The 24,018-nt window shown below is 49.6% G+C and overlaps 1 protein-coding gene across 8 annotated transcripts in view; it reads right to left on the bottom strand.

Moving 5' to 3' along the window:
• Positions 1 to 1,622: 1,622 nt before the first annotated feature.
• Positions 1,623 to 24,018, bottom strand: part of CADM1 (cell adhesion molecule 1) — a 135,089-nt gene continuing 112,693 nt past the window's right edge. For 2 of the 8 annotated variants that reach the window (XM_040085001.1, XM_040085002.1), the window contains 5 exons: positions 17,648 to 17,680; positions 12,444 to 12,497; positions 10,401 to 10,481; positions 4,006 to 4,137; positions 1,623 to 3,814 (listed from right to left, as the gene is read on the bottom strand). In XM_040085001.1, the coding sequence (XP_039940935.1) occupies positions 3,696 to 3,814; positions 4,006 to 4,137; positions 10,401 to 10,481; positions 12,444 to 12,497; positions 17,648 to 17,680 (419 nt within the window). In that variant the 3' untranslated portion in view covers positions 1,623 to 3,695. The remainder of the gene's footprint in view (positions 3,815 to 4,005; positions 4,138 to 10,400; positions 10,482 to 12,443; positions 12,498 to 17,647; positions 17,681 to 24,018) is intronic. The other 6 variants (XM_040085003.1, XM_040085006.1, XM_040085005.1 and 3 more) reach the window with 3 other exon arrangements.

Genomic DNA, 24,018 nt, shown 5'->3' with positions numbered 1-24,018 from the left:
TAAGGATTTTGGCAACTTCAGCCCGGCAGAACAGGCTGTAATTACACGAGTCAGACCAAGATACCTAGTTAAAATAATTCCTCACTGTATTTGGTTAAAAAGGGAAGAAAATTAAGAACTCTATTACTGACCTAATAAAATAATTTTGCAATTAGGACAAAATGACTTCTGCAACTTGTGAAAATGTGCAATTCAGGGCAAAGACTACGTTCTTATTTCAAGCAATGATGATTTTCTTAATTTTCCTAAGATTCTGGCAGTGTCCTCAGCTCTGTGTAATGGACCAGGCTCAGCAGCTGTGGGGTCATGTCTGGGGAGCGTTTCTGCAGCTGGACACAGGATATAGGGGTCACTAAGTCTTGCTGCTCAACTGTTACTCTTTCCAGCTTTCCCCACCCACATTCTTTGTATCTCAGTGTCTGAGAAGTTAATGCAAAGGATTTCATCAGGATCCTGCATGCTACACGTACAGTTTCCTGCCACCTACTTGCAATGCCTGTGTAGGGCCAGAAAAGGACCAGCGTGTTTAGATTCAATGGGAAGAAAAGCACCACTAAACAACCTTAAAACCCTGAAAGACGTGGACCCCTGAGAGGATAAATTACAGACACCACAAGTGTGAGACACAATTAGTGCTGGCTTGAGGAGAAAACCATCGTGAGCCGGCATCGGGGGCCTGTGAGCTGCAAACCTCTTCTGTGCTGAAATAATTGCAATAGCCATGGAAACCATCAAAGCTGCTCCGCTCATTTCAGGTAAGAAAAGAGCGAGCTGTTTTTTTGGCTCTGCCCTACGTTTTTTCCATCAGTGTCACGATTTCTCTCAGAAAGGCGTTGTTTGTGACATAACTACGAGACATACCGACGGCTCAAGAGCTGGACAGCGGCCTTGGTCTGGCACACGCCCCGGGCCACGCACGCTGCCTCTGCACGGTAGTTCTGGGCGTGATCTCCTCAAAAAGCAATTGTCTTTCTCCTCATCCTTTGTGCAAAACATAAAAGATTAATGATTCTAATTTCAGTGCTGCAGCTGCCTCGCAGCCTGATTTGGGGGGCTGTGGTGGAGGGAAAGGCGGGAGGAGGAGCGCATCGACGGCTGCCCGAGGCTGAGCGGATCCAAACGGATCCTTCCCAGCAGCGCCGGCTCCTGGAGCTGCGTGTCCTGAGGCAAACAGACATCGTGTGTCACAACCTGGAAATGCCAAGTGTTTTAAGGACAGATGCCAAGAAATCTGGCAGCGCCAGGACTGAATGGGAGACAAGGAGGGGGTGAATGAGGTCACGTATTTCAACACTCACCTTCCAAGGGAGGATTTAAATACTTGTCTGCTATTAAAAACTCGTGTACTGACTTACCCCAGCTTGGGAAGGTTGGATTATCAGTGTCAGATCAATTTTCTCCACGGCATTACTCCTCAAAGAAAACAATTTAACAGTTACAAACAAGAAGCTTACAAAATCTGCTCTATATGATATGCAGGTTCAATACATCAGGTTTAACTGCTTTTGTCCTAGGCAGTGCTGGGTGTGACTTGCTTGGCCCCATCTCCTCCTGCCCATGTTGCTGGTGGAGCTCCGATAGTGACTCTCTAACAGCTGGGATAAAGAGTGCAAAACAAGATCTAGTTTCGTAACATTAACTTTTTTTTTATTAAGAAGACAGATATTTTATAGTACTTCTTTTCCTTTGTAAAAATGGGATACATGAACCAATACAAAATGTGAATGGGAACAGATGGATATGTATTTTCTTACACTGTAACATCTTCCATGGACACCTTAAAACAGAACTGGCCTAAGGGGAAAAAAATAAAAAGGCCGGGTAAATAAAGAACAAGGTTGTTTATCATCAGTTCTGCGTTCTTCATTTGTGATCCTCCTCTAAACAAGGTTGTTCTTTCTTCACGCTTCAAAGTCCTAATGATCTAAAGCTGTACAAAGTAATACTCAACAATACATTTCAACAGTGCACTGTATACTGAAGAAAAAATACATAAACCGATATACAACTAAAATTAATAATTTCCTGTTTTTTTCTCCTGTTTTTACGTGGTTTATTTTTTTTTTAATTTTTTTTTATTTTTCCAATGCGTGGGGCCGAAATTTTGCAATCTACCTGAGACGGAAAACACCAATCAAACACATGAACCTGAGACATGTCAACATTGTAAGTCAAAGTTACATCGGTAACACTGCACTACGGTACACTTCCAAACAAATATGGGCTGCTCAAGGCCAGGATGCCCGTCCCGTGCCGCCGGGCCACCGAGCCCCCGGCTCCAACCTGGCTGCTTCTCACCGCGATGGCGTTTGGCAATGGTGCTGAGGGCTCAGAAAAGAGCTGCGCTCGACAAAAGCTGCTCGGAAAAAACAAAGGGTGCTTTTTCCTTCACGAGGTTCTGCTCGCGAAGAAGGGAAAGACGGAATACTGCTGGGAGGAACGGGCCCGCTTGCTGTGCCGGGCCGCCCCCGTTCCCGAAGGAATCCCACATTGTAATGGTTCTGCCAAGAAACAGCAATCGAAAAACAAACACACAAAAATGGCCCCCCCCCAACCCCCTAAAAAAAAGTCCCCAAACCTGACACTAAGATTAATGCTTTCCTTAAATAAATCAGATACATTTGCCACATAAACTCAATAAAAAAGTATCGCTCGAAATCCATGATTACTCACCAAAAAAAAAAGTCAGCATATATAACTTTATACCGTCTTCCCGCTGCGGTTTGCTACCTGTCGCTCACAATTCCGACTGAGCCAGAGTCTCCTGTGCACCTATGGCTTTAGTGGTCATTAGCACGCTCGTTTCAGCACGAATTCCCGCGTTTTACTCAGCAGGTAGAAAAAAAAGGCAGTTTTGTTCATCCAGCCGCTCTCCGGGCCTGGGCTCACACGTCAGAGGGGCTTTACCTGCTGCCCCCACGGCTGCCAAGCGGGGAGAGGATGAGGAGAAGCCCCCGCAGCGGAGGGCTCTGCCTGCCCAGCAGTGACCCTGCTCCTGCATCCCCACGGCTGAGCAGCGCCTCTGCCGAGCTCCAGCCCATTTCCCAGCCGCCACCATCGAAAGCACCTGAAACAGCCACAAAAGGGAGCTCGGGGGGTGTTATCCGAGCCCTGACGGCAACCGGGGAACAGGACACGGGCACACTGAACTGCAAACTACGCATCTAAAATGTGCTGGTTCTCCTCCGATGAGCTCGAGTTCTGAACTGAAACCGGTGAAGAGAAAAAACGGGAAACATCTTCAGAGAAATGCACCTACTCCACGGGGTCCCAGCTGGCAACTCCAGAAACAGGAAAGGGGAAACGAAGAGCCACAGAAACCCGAAGGGAACTAACGCACAGAAGCCCCTCTTCTTCCCAGCCTCCCCCCGACCCGAACGAACAGAAATTAAACAAGGCACAGAATCTTCTGCAAATGACTTCACTAAACTAAATCCAAGCTGGACTTGGCCAAAAAAAGAAAACCCAAACGAACTGAGGTGTCGAACAGCAGAGTGTACTTTACGAGGAATATTTTTTACACAGCGAATCCCAGACCATCCCGGCCTCACCGCTCTCCACCCATTTGCTTTTTTTTCCTTAAAAAAAAAAGACACAAGCTGGTTGCAACTTCCAAGATCACTGTCTTTGTAGCGTTTAAATAGGGCCAGTAGTAACTGTCCACGGTTGGACACCTCATGGGAACCAAGGCTGCTCTAGATGAAGTACTCTTTCTTTTCCTCGGAGTTGTTTTGTCCCCCCTCTGCGTTGATGATGGCTGTGTCTGCGTCGGCCGCATCATCTGCTCCTTTGGCTTCGTGAGTGAAGTATGTACCTGCAAGGGAAGCGGAGGCTGCATGACTCTTTGGGGGTCTGGCTGTGGTGCTGAGGGAGCGATGGACAAAGGAAACAAAAGTGCCACTGGGAGAGAAGCTGGGGGGTCTGTCACATCAGACATGACAACACCACGAATGAGAGGACACACGTGCCTGGCCTTTCGTCCTCCAGCTTTGGCCTCTGTCTTACCTTTATGTCTGGCAAAATATCGCCCTAAAATGATGAGCAGGCAAAGCATCGCAAAGACGACGACGGCCACGACGCCACCAACCACGGCATGGTCCACGCTCCGTATGGCCCCTTCCTCACCTGCGCGGGAATCTGTTGAGATCAGAAGAGGAATAAGAACTGGGGACTTACGACGATGCTCTCGGCAGGCTCTGGCTGCAGCTGCTCTCAGGATGGGGAGAGCTGCCCTCAGGCTCTCCAGAAGAGCAGGGGTGAAGCACGGAGCTAACTAGGCAGATGAGTTCAGGCAGAGGAGCTTTGTCCGGAGCCGAACTGATCTGGCGGTTCGACTCGCGAGGTGTCTTCCGCTAAAAGCAGCAGCACTATGACTACGCACGTGGGAGACAGCTGGGAGAGGGGAGGAAGGGCGTGTGGGTGGGGATCCATTTTGGGAAATTTCCCTACGGTGCTCCCCGAATCTCAGCCTTCCTGGTGGATGGGGCATGGAGAGGAGCAGCACAATACGGGAATATTACTTGTTAGCTCTGAGAAATGTCATTAACGAGTGCCCTCCTGAAAACATTTCCATTTCCCAAAAAACTCCTTGCCAAAAACCCAACCCACCCAGCATGGAAAATGTTTACAACCATCCTCTGCCCTGACTGAACTGGGTTCCACCATGAACCCCCACCTTTACTGTTCAACGCAACCCACGAGGACACAGCACTCCTGACCCAAAAGCTAACACCCAGCCCGAAGGCCGACAGTAAGCAGTAACTGTACAGTGCCTCCAACTGCTTTACTGCGTTTATTTAACTCCTCACCACACAATTAGTTTCCTTTCAGAGGCGCCTCTCCCTCGGGATGCCGTCACCTGGGAGAGGGATGACTGATGTGGCGGAGGAACAGCTCCGGAATGAACCCCGGATGAGCTATGGCCATGTAAAATGAATGTATAGCAGTGTAAACAATTTTAATTTAAGAACGCAGCTACATCAACCCTTGCTGCAATCCTAATGGCAACTGAGATTTATAATGCAGTAAAAAACAATTATTCTCCTGCTGATTAATACATTAACATTTTGGAATAGAAGCTAAACCATTGTCTCTTTTTTTTTAGCGAGTCAAGCGCGACACCTCTATTAAAATGATTTACTGGCCATACCTTACAATTTAAGCACAGCAGCAACAGAAACGGTAAAAATCTTTTAACTTTACATGATTTGTGAAGTCATATGTGAAGGATTTACCATTTAAATCTTTCACTACAAGAAGCACATGGCCCATAAATCTGCCCTGCCTGCGCCTGCCTGGACACCTCGGAGAAATGCGTTTTGCCAGGACGACTGAGAGAGCAAATGCAAGTCAATTTTTAAGAAAGATTTATCTCCGTCTCCCTCCAAAGAACAGAGCAAATCTCTGAAGCCTCCACCTCTAATAATATTTGAAGTTTATCGATCAAGCGTACAGATCTGTGACAGCTAAAGGTAATGGGGCTCTTTTGAGCCGAGACCTGATACAAAGCTTTCGAGCAGCAGCTGGGATTTACGCTTTCTATCGATATTTCCAATTCTGCTCCAAGATTAAGGACTGAGGGGCCCAAGTAAATAACTTGGGACCAACAGCACCATAAAGCGCCTTTTAATTAAAACAATTTAAGAAAAAAAGCCCCTTTGAGTGACCTCTGAGAGCAGGAGTCCCAGTTTAGGCAGGGAGATGCTGGGATGAGCTGGGGCATGGTGAGGGACACTGTGGAGACACTTCCAGCAGCTTGGCTGGTAAGGTAAAAACTGCAGCCAAAAAAGATTATTCCCCTGCAAACCAAAAGCCTTCACTGTCACATCCCTGAAGCCCAAGCCACAGCATTGTGGTGACAGTATGCCAAGGAATCCAAAAGCGCAGCAAAGGGAGACTTTCTGTCTCATCTCCAGTGGGAACAGACCATGCTGTGATCACTTCCCAGCACCTGCTCTGTGGCGAGTGGCCAAAAATACCTGCATGCTGAGGGAAAGGTGCCCGTGGACACTCACGGGGTGCTGAGCTGGTCCTGTGCCCAAGACAGGATCTGCTGCTTGCCCAGGGTGGCGGCTGGGGAGAACCAGTCACCCCGGGCATCCTGGGTGCTGCCAGTCGGACACAGCCTTCCCACTGCTGCTCCAGCTCGGCTGATCTGGCCTCCGAGAGCCTGCTCTCTGCAGAGCAACTAAACTGGCTCATCTGTGGCAGCAGCTGCTTTTGGCACGCTTCACTCTGTTTTTTTCTCATTTTTTAAAAAACTTTGCGCCCAGTTCCGCTCGGTTGCATTCGGAGCAGGCAGCAGCATCCCAGCCTGGGCGGATGAGTGCCTTGTTGACATCTGGAACAGCTGAGGGGCATAAACACGCTGAGTTACGGCTCTGTAATGTGCTTCCAGCAGGATTTTGCATCAAGAGGCATTTTTTCTTCATCATCATAAATTAAGGTTCTGGAAAGATGAAGCCGTGTGCTCGTGCTGGCGGCGGCAGCCTCCGCACTGTCCCACCGACCCACCGCCGTGGAGATGGGGCTGTGCCAGAGCCTCACGCCTGACACATCCCTCACGTCTTCCCTCTGACTGGCATCGTGCCGAGAGCAGGGAGAGAGGGTTCCCCTGGAAAGGACTTCGGCCTAAACTCTTGCCAGGTTTGCTCAGCAGAGTTTGTTAAGCGGGAGTTCCTCTGCTGAGACATGCAGGGCCATTTTTCTCAATTGTTCCTCTTAAGGAAGATCCCTGTGAGGTGCCAGCCCCAAATTCTCACTGTTATACATGTGGCTAAACACATCTTCAAGCTTACACACAGCCTAAAACATTCCTCCTGCAGCATCTCCTCTCCTTGCCTCCAGCACCTTGTCAAACCCCGTATGCTCCAGCACCAAGAGCTCTGCCTGCCGGCACGGCAAAGCCCAAATCCACTGCCAGCGATTCCGACACTGCTCCAGCAAACCTGTCTGTGTGCCACCAGCACGGGAACAGCCCCGCCACATCCTGTCCCTCACTATTTCTTTGGTAATTAACAAAGTGTCAGGTCTAAGGAACAAGGAATAATTCCCCAAAGCCAAGAAGAGACTTGACCTTAACAACCGGAATCTGCTTTAAATGCTGTCTCCAATTCACCCAAGCTATTCCTGCCTCCTATCTCTGATTAAACCAGAAATCACAACTTTATTGCTGAAGAGGGAACAGTCGAGATGGCAGGAACTGACAAAATGCCACATTATTTGCTAATCCTAATATGTTATTCTTCCTCAAGATTTGCTTTTCTCAGCACCAATTCAATTACAGATGCTACAAATCCTTCTGACATTTAATTCCCTCTTGTCAGGGCGCAGTAAATGTATACATGCAGAGCTTTCCCATTAGGATGTTAATATATATTGGAGCAAGCTGGATCCTGGCCTCTCCAGCGAATCGTCAGGAATTTTCCTATTAGGCTTTTGTTTTGGGTTTGCTTATGAGTTTTTGTGGGTGGGGCAGAAGGAGGGAGGGAAAGGCAGGGAAGGAGCAGACGTCACAGCATGTTGTCACCAACATGCCCCCTCGGGGCTACTCTGCAGCTACGGTGCACCTTGGCTGAACCGTTTTTGGGTCGATGCTTTGCTTGGCACCAAAGCACCTTAAAGGAAAACCGCAGCGGTAATCGTAGAATCCACTTGCCAGAGCTGAACTCATGCAGGAAAAAGATCAATTTGTCTTTCCATGAGCAGTGCTGCACCCCGAGGGGACTGGCACGGCTGCGCCCCACAACAGGGGATGCCAGGGTTCCACAGGATGCAGTATGGTGCAGATCACTGCACAGCAGCAGGAGCGCTCCAGAGCCACTTCTAGGGTGGCCAGCGAAAGACCTGGGCAGCTTGAAATTTATTTTTGCCAATTATTTTTACCAACTATTTGTGAAATCAACAAAATAGTGATTACACTGCTGGAATGGCAAGTTTTCCTTTAAACAAAAAGTGCGGCTCAGCAAACAGCACATAGACAGGAGAGAGAGGGGTTTGGGACTGGTTCCTCCTCATCACAGAACTAAGGAACTAATTCCAAAGGTTGGGAGCAGCACGGAGCAGATGCTGAGCTGGGGACTGTCCATCTGAGTACTGAAAATCATCATCTGCAACTCACACCTGCAGGTTCTCAGCTATGGGGGCTTTGGGGGACTCCCTTAAAAAATGAATGTATTAATGATCTCCAGGTTTCTAACATTTCTGCCAGTGTAAGTGCTAAAACCATCTTTTTGCGGGCTCTCAAGAAAAATGTTGGTGTGGTAAGAGCAGCACTCTGACAGTGGCTCAGCGCTTACACAGGTTTAGCAGAGGGAAGACTTTTCTGCTCCCAACTTCTCAATGAAAAGGTTCCACTCAATTCCATTTTAATGAGGCTTTAAATATAGATATATCTGCGAATATTCCACCCTTTTTATCAGCAGCAGCATCTCAAGACTAAAAGCAAGACTGGGCTGGGCTGGGCCGGGCTGCCTGTATTTTAAATCTCCTTTCTACCCACACTAACAGCTTCAGACCTATTTGGGTCAAACCCCTTCAGCTTTACCTTCAGCGCTCCCCACGCTCTCAGCAGCGGGTCCCGCGAGGCTCGAAGCAGCGGCTCTGGGCTCACCTTGGTGACGGGAGCCCTCTGCACACACGAGCATCCTCGGACACCCAGAAGCAGCAGCTCCTTCCAGGGACCTCCTGCAGCCGGGATGAGCCGGCCTCGCCTCTCCACCGCCGCTGGCACCGCTCCTGACCTTGCTGCTGCTGCAAACTGCTCCTTCCCTGCGTGCTCCAGCACCCTCCTGCCGATTACGGCTCTGCCCCGGCTCAGCGCCAGAGGTGTGCAGCAAAGGCAGCACCGGGAGATGCAGCCTGTCCTGCTGTGATGTGGGAAAGCCCAGGTCTCGTGGAACCCCTGCTGTGTGCTGCTCCTGCCTCCTGCCCTTCCTTCTCACCTCCCGCCAGCTTCACATTCTGTAGCTCAACTGCAACATTTTGGGTTATCTCTGGACAGCCCTGACCTTCCTCTATGCACATTTCTGCTGTAAAAGCAGAGAACGGAGGGAGATTTTTATGAAAATGTAGTTTAGACATTAATTTTGGCATATTGGGATTTATTGCTGCACTTGCACAAAAATTTGCCTTCTATTTCTGGGTGAAAATTAACGTCAAGCTCCTGACATTGGACAGTGGGGGCTGAACTTGTGGGCGGGAGCAAGGTTATACACACCGACCCCACCGACAGCTCCTGAGCTTCCCAGATGTGCAGGCAACATCTGCTTTGTGGCAGGGGAAAGGCAACCTACACCCATGGCTTTGAAGAATTCCTAAACAAGTGATCTCTACTAAATCTAGTTACAGTTTAGTTTATTAAATGATTATCACACCACTATGCCTGAAGGTCCCACAGGTCACGATTTGGGTGTTTAATGGCCTTACATCACTTGAGCACGCCTGAAAACCTGGTGAGCCAATTATTCCTTTTCCCTGGAGGTAGAAAACATCAGGATTGCACTCCCAACTGAATCTGGGGTCAGTTCTTTTGTGGAATAGTTTTTGAAATGATGGAGCAGCACTAGAGGTTGGACTTGACTGGGGGTGCTGGTGGAAGAACAGGCTGCCGTTGCTCCATGAACACTATAAACCACTTAGCCACGACAGGGGAAGAGAGAAATCACTGCCTGTCTATGACAGGATGAGCAATAATGTTATTCATTCCCACAGAGTGGCGTGGAGCAGGCCACCCCTCCTCGAATTATTGAGGGGCCGTTAAAGAGCAGCGGTAACCTGCCTGTCGTACCGTAATTGAATTCCGTCTAATTTAAACCAGAGAAATTTGAGGAGTTCATCCTTCTTCAATCAATAAGCTCCCCTTCAGCGACCCATTTCAAGATCGCTCCATAAAAAACAACGTGCTTTGTTTGAAGGGATGTGCTCACCCCGGCAGAGCTCAGAGCCACACGGCTGCTTCCATGGGCTCTCCTCTGGAGAAGGGAGCCCCGCTCGCAGCCGACGGCCATCGATCCACCAGCACCCCTCGGCCAAGGTGCCGACAGGATTTTGGTCAGGGAACCGTTCCCTGTTTTACAGGAGGTGCTGATGCTCTGCAGCAGAGCCAGGAGAGCTCGGGGAGTGGCGAGGCAGGTCCCTGGAGCGCTGTGCTCGGAGCCCATGGCAGTGTCTGCGTGTGCACACCTGCACGCACAGGCGCGCACAACACGCGCACACAAACACGCTCAGGTCTGCCCTCGCGATTCCCGGTGCTGCAGGAACCCTGCCCAGACTGGAATGAGGAACTGAGAGGTGCCAGGCCAGCCCTCTCCGTACCCTAAGGGCTCAGGATGCGAGGAACAAGAGGAGGATTGCGAGAGGCACGGACACACAGAGCGAGGACGGCTCTGGACTCGGGCTACCTGGGCGGAAGGCAAGGGATGCATTACTTAATTGCACAGTCGGCAGAGCCTCGGTTGGAGCTGTGGGCGGGACAGATGTACCTGGAAGGAACAGCACACTGAGCAAACACGGCAGCAGCCCCCACGCCCGCCACGCCACGGTCCCCCGTGGTTGTGGGTATGTGCCCCGCATCCCTCAGGGTGGTGCTCGGCGCTCCCAGCGCCCGTTCCTGCTGCTCCCGACGGAGAGCTCAGCTCCAGCACTCACCTGGACTGCCCATCTGAGAGCCCCACTGTGCTGAGCCCCGGACAAAAACGTGACCTGGTTTGTTTGCTGGCATTCTGAGCAGGGGCTGTGGGGCAGAAACCACTCTCTTTGTGGCAGAGAAGGGCCTGGGGCTCTCTCTAGTGCCTTCCCCATACCTGACCCACTATGATCCTGACCACACCTGACCAGGAATGATCACCCTTTGGGCACGCAGGAGTAACCTAAAGAGCAACAAGCAAAATTTTGATATTCCTAGGGAAAAAAAAAATTAGTATCCAAACCAGATGCCCCAAAAAGGATGTTTGGCAGCACACAGCAGGTGCTGGCTGTGGGCAGCTGCTCTGCCTGCGCTGCATTCTGTAAAGGTGGGGGAAATTCTGGCTTCCATTCCAGACTCAGAAAAAGGACTACACTGAGCTGTGTGCTCCGGGAAAGGTGTGAACCCCTCTGGGCAGCACAGGCTGGGGAGCAAACACCCAGTCCGGGCAATTCCTTTGAAGAATTTTTTCAGGGTCTTTTCTTCACTCACCAAAAAGTGTATTTTTCCTTAAAAGATTTTTTAAAAAGTAAAAGAACTTACTAGAGCAAAACAATTTTCCCCATCCACTTAGGGGTGTTCACCAGAGCCCTGGTGCATCTTACCTATGGGATCTGTCCAGGGCCTGCAATAATAATTGTTAGCATCGTTCAGTGTCAGAAAACATCTGGAACGAATCCATCATTTCTGACCTCTTGGCCAAAGCACTCCTGTAGTGGCTTATGGGATGGGACGTTCCCGATTTTATCGGGTGAGAGGGAACCATTTGATGGAATAAGATGAGGACTCAGGGGTTTCTTGGGGTATTTTTTTGCTCCATGCTGAACCCCCGATAGGAACAGCACTGGGCTCCAACCCCCCTGGGCTGGGCTCTTCCCAGAGGGACAGATGGCTGCTCCTGTCCCATGGCCAGGACTGTGCACCCCGCGTTGGAGCGGCTGCACGCAGCCAGAGCCCAGCAGGTACCAGCAGTCTGCAGGGATGCTCTGCAAGGGGTGGGGAGGGGGGCAAAAAAAAAACAAGCCCCAAACATGGGTGCATTTCTATAGGAAAACATGAAGAGCAGAGATTTAGGGTTGTACCACTGGTACAGGCCCTGCTCTGAATGCACCCAACTGCATCCACTGGCCACTGTTATGCTTTAATATCAATCTAATTAGCAAGGACCAGCCATGAGGATGCATTTATGCCCCTTTCACTCCAGCGTGGCTAAAAAGAGGCTTGAACCATTCACTTGGTTTGGCCTCACTGATTAAACAACCACCTCCTTTTTACCCCCAATCTGATGTTGGTATGATGAGGAATCCCCAAGCAGCCAGGAGTTAGTGCTGGCCACCTGTTTTAAGGGGGGTTTCACACAACACGGCAGAGTCAAGTGTTTTACAAACAAAGATTCAACTCAACCGGTCTCCAAATCAGCGTTCAAAAAACCCCGGCCAGGAGGGAACCACAGTGCTCGGGCCTCGGTGCCCTGCACCTCCTGCCCCACGTCCGAGGATGCCACACAGAAATGGGTGCCAAAACCAAAAAAATAAGAAGAAAGGAGAAAAAAAAAAAAAAAAAAAAAAAAAAAAAAAAAAAAAAAAAAAAAAGAGGAGAACCCCAACAGAAAGGAGCACACTTCCAAGCTGTGAGAGCGCGGGGGGGAATGGCTGCGCCACAGCGACTGCACAATGCGACATGGCCAGGATGCAGAAATCAGAGGGGAACCAGTGTCTAGCGAAGGAGAGCAGCGGGTTACCTACGGACTAGCCCTTACCTGAGAGATCCCCATAGTCCAGCTCCTCGGCCGAATTGGGCAACTGAGTAAAGCCTTACAAGTAAAAACAGACTTGTTTTTCTCTGCGTTTCTCAAGCGACAAAAAAACAACACACTTAAGAACTGAGGATGAATTTCTTGGGGGGGGAAAAAGAGAATGCGTCAGTCACTTGCCACTGTCTGCCCGTGCGGGCAGAGCCATCGTGTGACACCAGTGCGATCGTGGCCTTTATTACAGACAGAAACGCTCCTCGCTCTACACTGTTGGCACACGAAATGTGGCATTGAGACCGCTCATAACAGCATGCAGAGCCCCCCAAACTCTGCCTTTCGACAATTCCCCAATTTAGTCCAGGCAGATTTTGGTCCTGCATACAGAGAGCAATGGAAAACTTGCCTCCAATTTTGCACCCAGTCCAATTAGTTTTGGTCACGGTGACAAGTCCGGACATGTATCGATGAGAGAATACAAATATTGTGCAGTGCATGTCATGGCCTGTTTGCAGGCTGCGGGCTGCGTCCTCTGCCAAACTATCGGACAAAACCGGCTTTTTTTCATTTGCCCAAATGTGACGGATTTACGGGAAAAGCATCTGTCCTCAAAGCTATAAAACAATCAGGGAGGCACGTGGTCGTAGCCACCACAGGCAGCCAGAGCATCCCCTGGGGTGGACATCTCGGCTCCAGTGACAGGGCAAACCTGTGCCAGGTCACCCAGACTCACTGAAATGTGGGCTGGGGCAGCGTTACCCTGTGGGCTGCGACTTCCAGGACTCATTCTCGCTGCTGGCCACTAAAAGCAGATGCATAAGCAAAGAAAAAAAAATCCCACGGAGAGATCCCACATCCCTGGGCACCGGGGAACCTGGGATTGTCAGCTCATGGACTGCTACCAGAGCTGACTGATTGTTAAATAGCCGAGCTGTGAGTGCAGTGTGGTCAATGTGCAGACTTGGCCCCACTGCAGAGCAGCAATATGGATATTTATATATATACACACTGCTCTTTAAAAATGAAACTCATTTTCAGTGTCTGGTTTTTAATCACCAGGAAGCTATGTTGGAATTACCTCCTGAAGGGGAAGCCATTTAGAGTAATAGCAGGAAATTTGCTTGTGCGCCACTCTTGGGTTTCAGGGAGCCCTTTTCAAATTTTCAGGAGCCTTTTTCCTATAAATGATCTGTAAATACAACAGTCAACTCACAGAAGCACTGGCCACGTAAAGCTGCACTTGGCAGAGGAGCCCTTCAACTTTTCTCTCTCAAAAATTGCTTCTGTAGAGAGTCCCCTTTAAAGGAACTACATTTTCTCACTGATGAGAAAGGGCAATGTTGCATTTTTTATGAAGAAAAAAAAAAGAAGAAGAAGAAAAAAAATCCTTTTCAGAATAAAATTTGTAACAATTCCACAATTCCGTTTCTCCCTGCACCTGGGACACTCACAAATGCCACTGGCCGGCGTTAGAACCTGTTGTGAGGCATTTAAATAGGTGCTTAATTACTTCTTGATTTTTCTCATTAAACTTTCATACCGGCTACTAAAGCCCCTTCTTTTCACTTCTGAGGGGATGAACTCAAAGTCTGCCACTGCTCCCGTCAGAGAAATGAAAGGGAACTTTCCACTCTGCTCCATTTCCCTGGAAATGACAAATCCTTGGCAGGCAGAGCCGGCACAGCGAGCGCGTCCTGCAGCTCAACCAGGTGCCCACACGAGGACCAGGCACCCCGGCTATATTTAGGTTTCTGGGGGCTCCCACGCTACATCCAGTTTTTAAGGAAAAGCCAATTTCTCTCCCATCTCAGGCTCTAAATAAGCAATTAGGGATTCCGTTTCATGCCGCGTGCGGCGCAGACCCGCAGCGCGCAGACAGCGCTGTGATGTTTTATTCAACCGCCCCAAGGACGGGAGCTGTAAAATGCATTGAGGAACAGATTTACTATTAGCTGCACTTTTAAGTAGGGCATTTCCAAGAGGGAAGGAGGCAGCTGGACCAGCAGAGCTGCTTGGTGATGGCAATGCAGAAAGCTCTGAGGCCTTTTCCGTGGCACCTGGCGAGGCGTAGGAGTGGCCGGGGCTCTGGTGTGGCTGGGCTTTGGCTTCAGCCAAGCAAAACTCATTTTCAGGGACTGAGCACTATCAGAAAAAGGAACAAGAGCGTAACACAATAGTGTTACCTATTCTTGTACCAAACCTGCTAAGGCCACAATTAAAAACCCACATGGGTCTTCGGGGAAGAATTTCCAGCCTGTAAAATAATTTACCTGCTGCATTTTGGGCTGAGTATTTCCTTATCACTCTTCATTTGTGACTGGGGTCTTTTCCTTTTTTTAACCTTCACTCCAGGCTTCCTGCTTTGCCAGCTTGAGAGGAGGCTCAAACCCCTACCTTTCCATGAGAATGAGCAGAAATTCTGCCTGTGCTGAGGCAGCACTGCCTGGTTCTTGCCTTGCCAGGGGAGCGGGGAGCAGCCCTGCGCCCCCCATTGCTGGGCAGACAGACGGATGGACACGGCCTCAGGCACGATGCCCTGTGTGGGCAGCACCCACATCCTGGGGAACCCCTCTGAGCATTTAAAGCTCTCCGCTTACAACAGGCTAGGGGCAGAATTTGGAAAAAAATGAACACAAGGTCAGCATGTCCAAGGCCATGGCTGCTTAGAGATGTCCTGCTTGTGCAGGGGGCAAACGTGAGCCGGGTGTCTCGCCTGAGGGGCTCCACAAAGGCCAGGACCTCCTGAGGGCCAAGCTCTCCGGCCACCGAGGGGCAACAGGGGCCAGGACATTAAAAACTGGCACGTTGATTATGGTGGGGAGAGGGGCAGGGAGGAAAATGGAAAGGGCATGGCAGAAAAAGCACGTTCTCCCCAGAGCGAGTGGCGCGGACACTCCAGGCTGTCACACTCCCGGCTCCAGGTTCTGCCTGTGTTCCAGCTCAAAGAGTGGGACCTGCGATTCCAGCCCCACGGGCACCCTGACCCCACGGGGCACACCGAGAGGGAGGAGGGCTGAAGCTGGGAAACCCCAGCATCGTGGGGTGCAGCGGAAGCACAAGCCTTCCTGCCGGCCATGACCATGCTGTTATTGGAGCTCTGGCAATGAACAGTGCAGAGAAAGGAGAAAGTGCATCAGAAAATTCACAGTTAAGCTCTCATTTTTCAACAAAAGAGTTAACAACGTTCGTGCGTTAGGTCACTCATGCATCGCTGCCGTCAACTCCATTCCGTGAGGAAACGGGAATGGCAGGGCCTTGGCTACTGCTGGGACATGCACACACACACAGGACTCCTTCCCCCCAGTCCTCTAGGATACACTCCAAAACTTTAAATGGCTCAAAACCCCCTTTCCCCGATTGAAGCATTGTGCTGGCTCCACACTGGCCTTACATTCCATTTTCTTTGCTAGCAAGCTCTTTTTTTGGGTTGGTTTTTGGTTTTTTTTTTGTTTTGTTTTGTTTTGGTTGGTTGGTTTATTTTCTTTTTTTTTCCCCCAATTCATTTTAAATCGTTTTTGGAGAAAATCCATTTGGCTGTATTCATGCCCATGCATTTCTAGTCATTCACAGACATGCTCACTCCCATCGGACATCGGAAAGAACAAATGGCCAACATACAGAAAACACCTGGTATACTCCATACACACTCCAGCAACACAAGCTTGGAAAGAAATCCAGAGTCTTCACGGGAAAAGCACCCCACAAGGGCAAGCATGGGGAAATTCGGAACAAACTGGCTGGTTTTAAGGCAGGAAAGTTTGTGGCAGCTCGTTTGACTGGGATAGGTTGTCATTTCAGCTGGCCACCTCCCCGGCAGCGATCCTCCCCATGGAGCGGGGAGATCCTCGAGTTAAAAACAGGCTCTTTGTGGCTTGCTCAGGACAAAGAAAAAGAAGGAAAGTAATCAGGAATTGCTTTAAAAAATGGGGCAAGGGCTCACCATGGAGCATCTGCCCAGTGTGTTCTCATTGCAGAGTCTAATACGTGCCTGCACTGAGCCTTTCCTGATGCAGGGACACCTACAAAGGATGGTGGGAGTTGTGCAATCATCAGGGCAACCTGATCTTTTTCAAACTTAGGGATCAACATCTAACCACAAACAGGGAGCTACAGAATCAGCAATGTTGCCTCTTGACATTTAACACACACAGGGAGATTGTCACACAGACAAAACACATGTGTGCCCAAAGATTTCTGATCTTTATGCCAAGTGGGAAAATGCATCCAGGTAGGTAAGTTATTTGTGACAAGAAGTGCAAGCCCCTCCACTTGATACGGCACTGAATGATTGCCTCAGTCAGTCCTGCCCCTCACCTCACCCAAGCAACACCTCAAGGGGAGCAGGCAGGAGAATGGGGTGCTCTGTGCTAGGGATTTCCGTCAGTAAAAAAATCAGTCAATTTATCAGAGCTAAGAGAAACTAGAACAGCAAAGTCCAACATGAATTAGCTGCAATTAAAAATTGTCAGAGGTTTCGGTTCTTCAGCTGAAAAGCAAGCCTGTGCCAAAAAATGGGATGCTCAACTTCCAGCCTGCAGCGCGTACGTAGGCTTGCTGGGGAATGGAGGAAGCTCAGGAAGCTGTCAAGCTGTTAGCTAGACTGCCTCGAGCAGACGAGAAGGGTTACTTTGCTAGACTGCTATGCTGAGAGGAAAGTGTTGCTATTTGTTTTCCCAATCTCCTTCTGCAGTGTAATAACACAAACTTCCCTGCCGACCTTGGAAGCGAGCGCTCCTGTGTGGAGCATCCCAGAATCCCCAGTGCTGCCCTATGCCAGCAGACCCACTGGATGCTCTGTCTTAGAAACTAACTCAAAATGCAAGAAAAATGCTCAAAAATCTGAAAAAAACCCCAAAAAACAAAAACCAAACAACACCTTAAAAAAAAAAAAAAAATAATCTATTTTTCATATGTAAAATGAGTCTCTCAGCCAATGTGCAGAAAACCACCTGGCAGTGCCTGGACCTGGATACCACTTCCACGGGGCCTGTGCTTGCCTGGCACCAGGATGATCACTGGGGAGCTCACAGCAGAAATGACAAGAGCAGACAGACTTTCCAGCCTTAGAACCCATGTTGTATTTATGAGATGAGTCCACCTGAAACACAGTTTTCCCTTGAAGACTCCAGTTCCCTTTTTGACTTCGCCTTCCCAGGCTTGTCTTGCCACTCAGCAGCGCTGAGAAATAAGATAAACAGGAATGTGATACCAACCGTGAACTGCCGGTTCTGTCGTCGCCGTTGTGTCTACACACGGGAACAGAGGATTGGAGGAAGGGAAGAAACAGGAGGAACAGCATGCAAAAAAAGGGAAAATGGAAAAAATGGAACAGATAATATATGAGCAAGCTTTCAAAGAACATTGCGTGACAAGCAATAATAAAATGAAAGGCAAAAAGCATTTGAAGTGAGTTGCACTGTTTAGAAGACATGCCTCCAGTTCAAAAGCTATGAGCCTGAGGAAAACAGTAAATTTTTCTCTTTTTCCAGGTCCTTGCCAGAACAATTACTGGTGGTTGCAAAGTCAGGGGAACAGGAAACAGGAGAGAACACTGACACCAACGGTTTGGTTGGCGGGGACAAAACAGAAGCTCCGGAGCAGGATGAGGAGCTGAGGCTCGGCACATCACTGTTACACACTCAAACACTGCCTCATCAGAGCCCCCGTGGCCAGGGAACAGTCTGCTCCTGCCTCTCCTCCAGCTTCCCAGCCACCACCTGCACGAGGAACCATTTTGTTCAGCATAAAATACGTTCTAGAACTGGCAACTGTGGACAAACAGTATCAGTCCCTCTGCTGCAGCAGGTACCTGGTTGAACAGCTATGTGTAATTAAAAAATATCCTGGATTTTTTTTGCTAGTTAGTCTGAAGCTGACTCTACTCCATATGGGCTACATCCCACTGGAAATTTCTTGGGGGGCACTGCCTTGCCAATGGAGAGATGCTTTGTCTCTTCCAGGCGTTTGCAACAGGCACTTTTAAAAGACTGACCCAAACCTGAAGGCTTCTTCTGACAGTTATTTCCTCCACACCAATAGGTCTAAACCAAAGGTATCCACATTACCCAACTTTACTGGGTTATTTCGCTGTTGGAGGCCGCTCACTTCCCATCTGGAGGTAGGTATTCCGTGGCAGGGTCAGTGGCTGGGGCGGGCTGGCTCCTTAGAAGGTGTCACTGAAATAAATCCCTGGAGCCAGGGGCCCAGTCCGGGTTTGGCCCGGCTGGAGGCGGGCAGTGTTTGAGTGAGTAACAGCGCGAGCGAGCGCACAGCAGCGCTGCACTGCGCGTCCCTGCGCGGAGCTTGCGTTTTGCAGCAACGACAGACAATTCACAGCGGTGCTTCCCCTCGGTGACATGCTGGCAGACGACCCAGGGACGGGTCCCCTGCGTGGGCAGAGGCAGCAGTGGAAAAAGGAGGACCTGTTTCTTGGCAATTTAGCTGAGGACAGCCCAGGGCTGAATTCCTGAAGCAGCGGCAGAGACAAGAATCATACAAGGAATACACAATACTTACAAATACAAGGTCTACATGCTTTAATTATGGAAGCAAAACAAATAAACCCTGCACAGTTTAACAAACTGCACCAAGATTTGCATAACAGATTATCAAGCCGTCATTAGCCTGTTTCCACTGCCAACATAGGCTGTTCTCATCTTGGCAAGCAAATCTAAGGCACCCTCAAGGAGGCCAGCCCTTGTTCTCCTGCAGGAGCTCTGGGGGCTACAAGGGAAACCTCCCAAAGCCATCAAGGGGACCAAGAGCCAGGCTTTGCTTTGGTTTTTGGGTGGCAATCCCCATTTGTTTTAACCAAGCAAATGTAGAAGGGGAAATGGTGGTGGAGGTGGGGGGAAAGCCATTGTTTAGAAGGGGGTGTTAAAACTGAGAATTAATTCCTGAGATAGCATCTTGGCATCTATAAATAGTCTCAATTTACTGTCTTCCTGAAATAGAAAAAGTTATGTCAGCTTTTACACTAAATAGAGAATCTGCTGGAAGCAAACTTGTATTGATGTGCTGGAAGAGATTATTAGTCAAGAAACAGTGCAAACTGGACAGTGCATCTCGCTTCCCCGTCCGGGGACAGAGACCGACAGGTTACACAAAATAAAGTTCTCAAGCGGTTGTAAGTGCGAACAAATATCCACGTCAAACAACATGTTGGCTGCAGCTGGAATGACAAAGTTATGATTAGCAAATGGTTTGGATGGTTGCAATAGGAAACACAGATCGGTTAAAGTTTAGAGTGAGCTTTTGGGGAGTCCTGTTCAGTCCCAGCCTTCTTTGGGAAGAAGGGCTGTGCACACCGGTTCCGGAGGGAACGACCCCGTGCTAAAGACACGAACGCGCTGACACTGGCGTGTGTCCGCATCCTCACGTGGCAAAGGAGAGAGTATGGTCACCGGTGCTGCGGTACCGAATCGGTGTATCCCTGTAAATCCGTGCGTGTCCCGGCCCTGCAAGGCTGCTGCTCACACAACCCACAACTTCAGGCTGGACTGGCTAACTTGGAAGGCGATTTCCTGAATCCTAGGTATGTGCCACCAGCTTCTGCTTTGCTTTCAAGAACAGCCAAACCTCCACGTCAGAGCAGGCACACAGCACCCCAGGGATCAGCCTTCTGCCCAGTGTCCTACAACAAAAAACATCTCTTCTTCTCAAATGCTGACCAACAAGAAGTCTTTGATATGCTCCTGACCTAACTAATGTTGACCAAAGCCAAGGAAAGGCTCTTCTGTCACAAAAAAGCACTGCTCTGGTCCCAAGCCATCAACATGCAGAGCAGCTGCACAATCACCCAAGGCTGATAGCTGTCATTTAAAATGGAAAGCTGGAGATGAAGAATGGGCTGGTTTACCAGGTGCAGCAAAGCCAAGAGGATGTAGAAATCACATAACCAGACTCAATTCAACTCAATTTTCTATCTTGATATCAAGGCTTCTCTTCCCAATGCCAATCAGGAAGAGAACTAAACATGCTGTTCAGGAAAAGCAGAACAATGCCAAGGCCTCCCAAAATCTTTGTGTACAAAAGCTCCTCAGAGGCCTGGTTTATAGTTACAGAAGGGACCCAAGGGAATAACTATTGCCCTCTACAAAGCTGCAAATTTCACTTTATGGGATTTCTGTGTAGCACTGGCCGTAAGAAGTAAGTATCTGCCAGCTAAGACAACGCAGATGACACCCAAGCTCTAGGCACTCACCACCTCATTAGGCAGCTACACAAGGGCACACACACATATACACACACATATTTATAAAATTACTGCGTGGAGGCAGCTGGGCAACATTTCTCAGAGTTACGAGCTCCACTGCTGAGCCTCCTCGTTTTCTCAAATGGATTCTCTCCAACTTCAAACTGTTTGCAGAGTGTGACAGACCAGGCCCTTTAAACTTGGCCATAATTAGTCCACAGCCTCAAACAGAACAAGCACCACGGAGGAATATTAAAACCCCAGCAGCAAAATTAAATTCCCCTGGTTGAATACTGCAGTGCTGCAGCTTCGCAGGGGTACTCGGAGCTGGGGCTGAGGAGCACACACAGAATTACAGCAGCACATCCAAAAACTAACGGCAAAACACGCTGCTGCCTTTTAAATTTAAAGAGGCTTTAGCAAGTATAGATATCCATTCAATATATTGCTTTTTAAATTGCTTTCTGAACTGAAACCAAAAGCCAATCTGATCCCTGACGCATGGAGCTCTTATTCTTCCCGATTTTCCAGACTACTTCACATGTACTGACCGGGGCGAGTGTGAATTCCTGCACGTTGCTGCCTTCGCAGCAGCCTGAGGGAACAGCACTGCAAACGGATCCCTGCTTTGGTTCAGGTCCTTGGGGCTGGTGAAAAGGCCAACAAAACCCTTCCTGGCATTCCCCTGGATCAAACTTCCGTGGGACAGCAGCACAGACGTCACATCCCACAGCAGTGAGAGTGCTGAGGGGTGATGGGGCTCAGACACCAGAGTGCAGTGGCACATCCATCCTGTTCCTCACCTCAGACAACCTGTCCCTCACCACACGCTCCTCAAGGATGGGTGGAGATCTCCTTTGCATTCCAAAGCTCCCTGATCTGCTCCGTACTGCGCCCCAGGCTGGCGCTGAGTGCCCTGGTCCAGGTGTGCTGCAGTGGGCCCTGGGGACAGTTTGATTAGCGGAGCAGATGTTTCACAAAAATCATCACAATCTGTATGGATGCTGCGTGTGACCAGAACAAAAATAGTCTGAAATCAGCACAGTGGCTCCAGCCATGCTTTTGTGTGTTTCTCCATACAGATTTGGGAGGATTTGGGTTTGATTTCAAGCCCAAGTTTGCACACACCCCACGCTTCTGCTCAGCAAGACAACAGTTTGTGCACAGCTTATGCTGTGTCACCAAAGGTAAGGCCACGTATGACAGGTCCTGCCTACTCCTGGCTGGACATGGGACTGAAAGACTGAATTTTATTCCATTTTATTTTCTGTCCCAGGTCTGTCAGCTCTGCCTTTAGCCCCTTTAATGCGGACATATCCTGGATGAAAATGTCAGAAAGGCATAGAATCATCTTTAAATTAACTTGACATTTTACCAGGGACAGGCAGAACCTTCAACGGAAAGCAAAAGTTAAATAATAAATAATTTGGGAGAACAAATCCCTGGGCTGCGTCCCTGTGCAGTGAAAGCAAGCACCTGAACATGTTACAGCTCGACAGCAGACTGGGAATGCTGAGAGCAAACTGGGAGCCCTGGCTGCTCCTGCTGATGTGCCCATCTCCCGCTGGCAGTGTGGGCATCTCCACATCCCCCGAAAAGCCAGAGACTGCAAGAGAGCCCAGACAGCCGAGCTGAAGCTGACCACTCTGAGCTGGCTGGGGAGAAAATGTGTTTTTACCATTAAATTCCCTCTCAGCACCTGCAGCAGACCCAGGCAGAAGTGGCCGTGCCTGAGCCCATGTCACGGTCCTGCCAGGACGCTGCCTCCCACAAACCCACTGCAAGGAAATCTGAGAAAAGGATGACTGGCACTGCATTCTTCCTGCCCCCCAGCCACTGGGATTGCTGCTGGAATAACCCCCTGCAACTGCAGCTTTTCACACCACTGCCTGTAATTAGGAAAGGACAAACTCCTACTGAGAATAAAATAATTTTTCTTGTTTTGAGGAAGTTTTTTGGCACATGAAACGCTCTGAAAACCTGCAACACTATTTTTGCTCACCGAGTTCACATTTCCATGTGCTGTTATTTTTAAGGCAGCTGGGATGACACAAAGGTGTGCTTCCCAGGAGACAGTGCCTGCCCCGTGGGTGACAGGAGAGTTCCAGCACCCTGTGTCCCTGCTCAACAGCTGATATTCCAACCCAGCATCCATCCTCAGCTCCTGCTTTGGAGCTCACTGGCTCCTGCACAGCTCCAAACCAAAGACAGCTTGCTCCTGCTTGTACAAATCCCGAGCCTCAGGAAGGAACTCAGAGCTGTTTCCACAGGACGGGCTCAGTGTTTTCCACAGGCACTCACTGGGGGGGCTGGAGCACCCCTGGGGATTCTCAAGTGAAAACCACTGCCTGCGATGTTACAGCTCCCTGAAATACACACACACCCACAGCTGCTACTCCGAGGGACCAGCGGGACTGCAAATTCGCTCTAAATGGGCATTCCAGGGAGGACAGCGGGAGCCCCCAGCCTGCTGCAAAGGATGGAGAGCAGCGCCTTTGCAGAGTCAGCAGCATCCGCTGCGGGGCTGGCAACGCCGGCAACCTGCACGTGTCTGTCACCCCCAGGTCTTCACCAGAACTGCTGCCTGCCAAGACACCCGTGCAATTCCACCTGCGGAGAAAGCGTGGGAAATGCAGATGTGCACCTGCGAATGACGCCCTGGATCCTGGGAGGCGGGCGGCAGCGAGGAGGCTGGGAAAGGCAGGCGAACGCCCCGAGATGAGGCCGGGCTGTGATTAAGGACCTTTATTTCCCAGGAAACAACAGCTGCCCAAGCCCAGCACTTCAAGGAGCGACTCCAGGGTAATTCAAATGATGCTGCTTGCTCTGCTGTATCGTATTGTACATCTTAATGAAGAAAGCCACAAGGACAATTTAACTGATAAAAAAAGGGCTCGGCAGCGATAACGGCTGAAACACCAAAGGATGGCCGGAATATCAATGCTGTTGGAGGATACGTGGAAAAGATCAAGCTGTCATGCTGGAAATCTTTTCAAGCACCTACACTAAAGTGACAGAGGGAAGGCTCTAAAGGTCATGGTATCTGGAAACTTCACCACTGCTCAGCTTGTCCTTCGCTGGAGAAAGCATCAGGTCAGCTTTCCAAGAGTTCCCCCAGAAACTCCCTGAACCAATAAATCAAAAGGACAACTCCAAGGGCAGAATATTCTAGGGTCACCTGTTAGAAACTGCTTCAGTGCAGCCTCTCTCCCCATGTTTTATTCAATTAAAGCAAGGCAATTGTTTTTCAGAACTACTCCATGGTTCCAGAGGACACGAACTAGGTCAGGGTTATACTAAAAGTAGGGGTCGAAAAGCAAAATAAAACAGATTTCAAGCCCACCTCATCCTAAGGATTGGATTCCACTGGGCTGGCTCCAGATGCCTGGA

This window comes from Hirundo rustica, chromosome 23 (assembly GCF_015227805.2).
Source record: "Hirundo rustica isolate bHirRus1 chromosome 23, bHirRus1.pri.v3, whole genome shotgun sequence".
NCBI lineage: Eukaryota > Metazoa > Chordata > Aves > Passeriformes > Hirundinidae > Hirundo > Hirundo rustica.
Note: the sequence above shows the minus strand (reverse complement) of the source record. Positions and strands in the feature narration are given on the sequence as shown.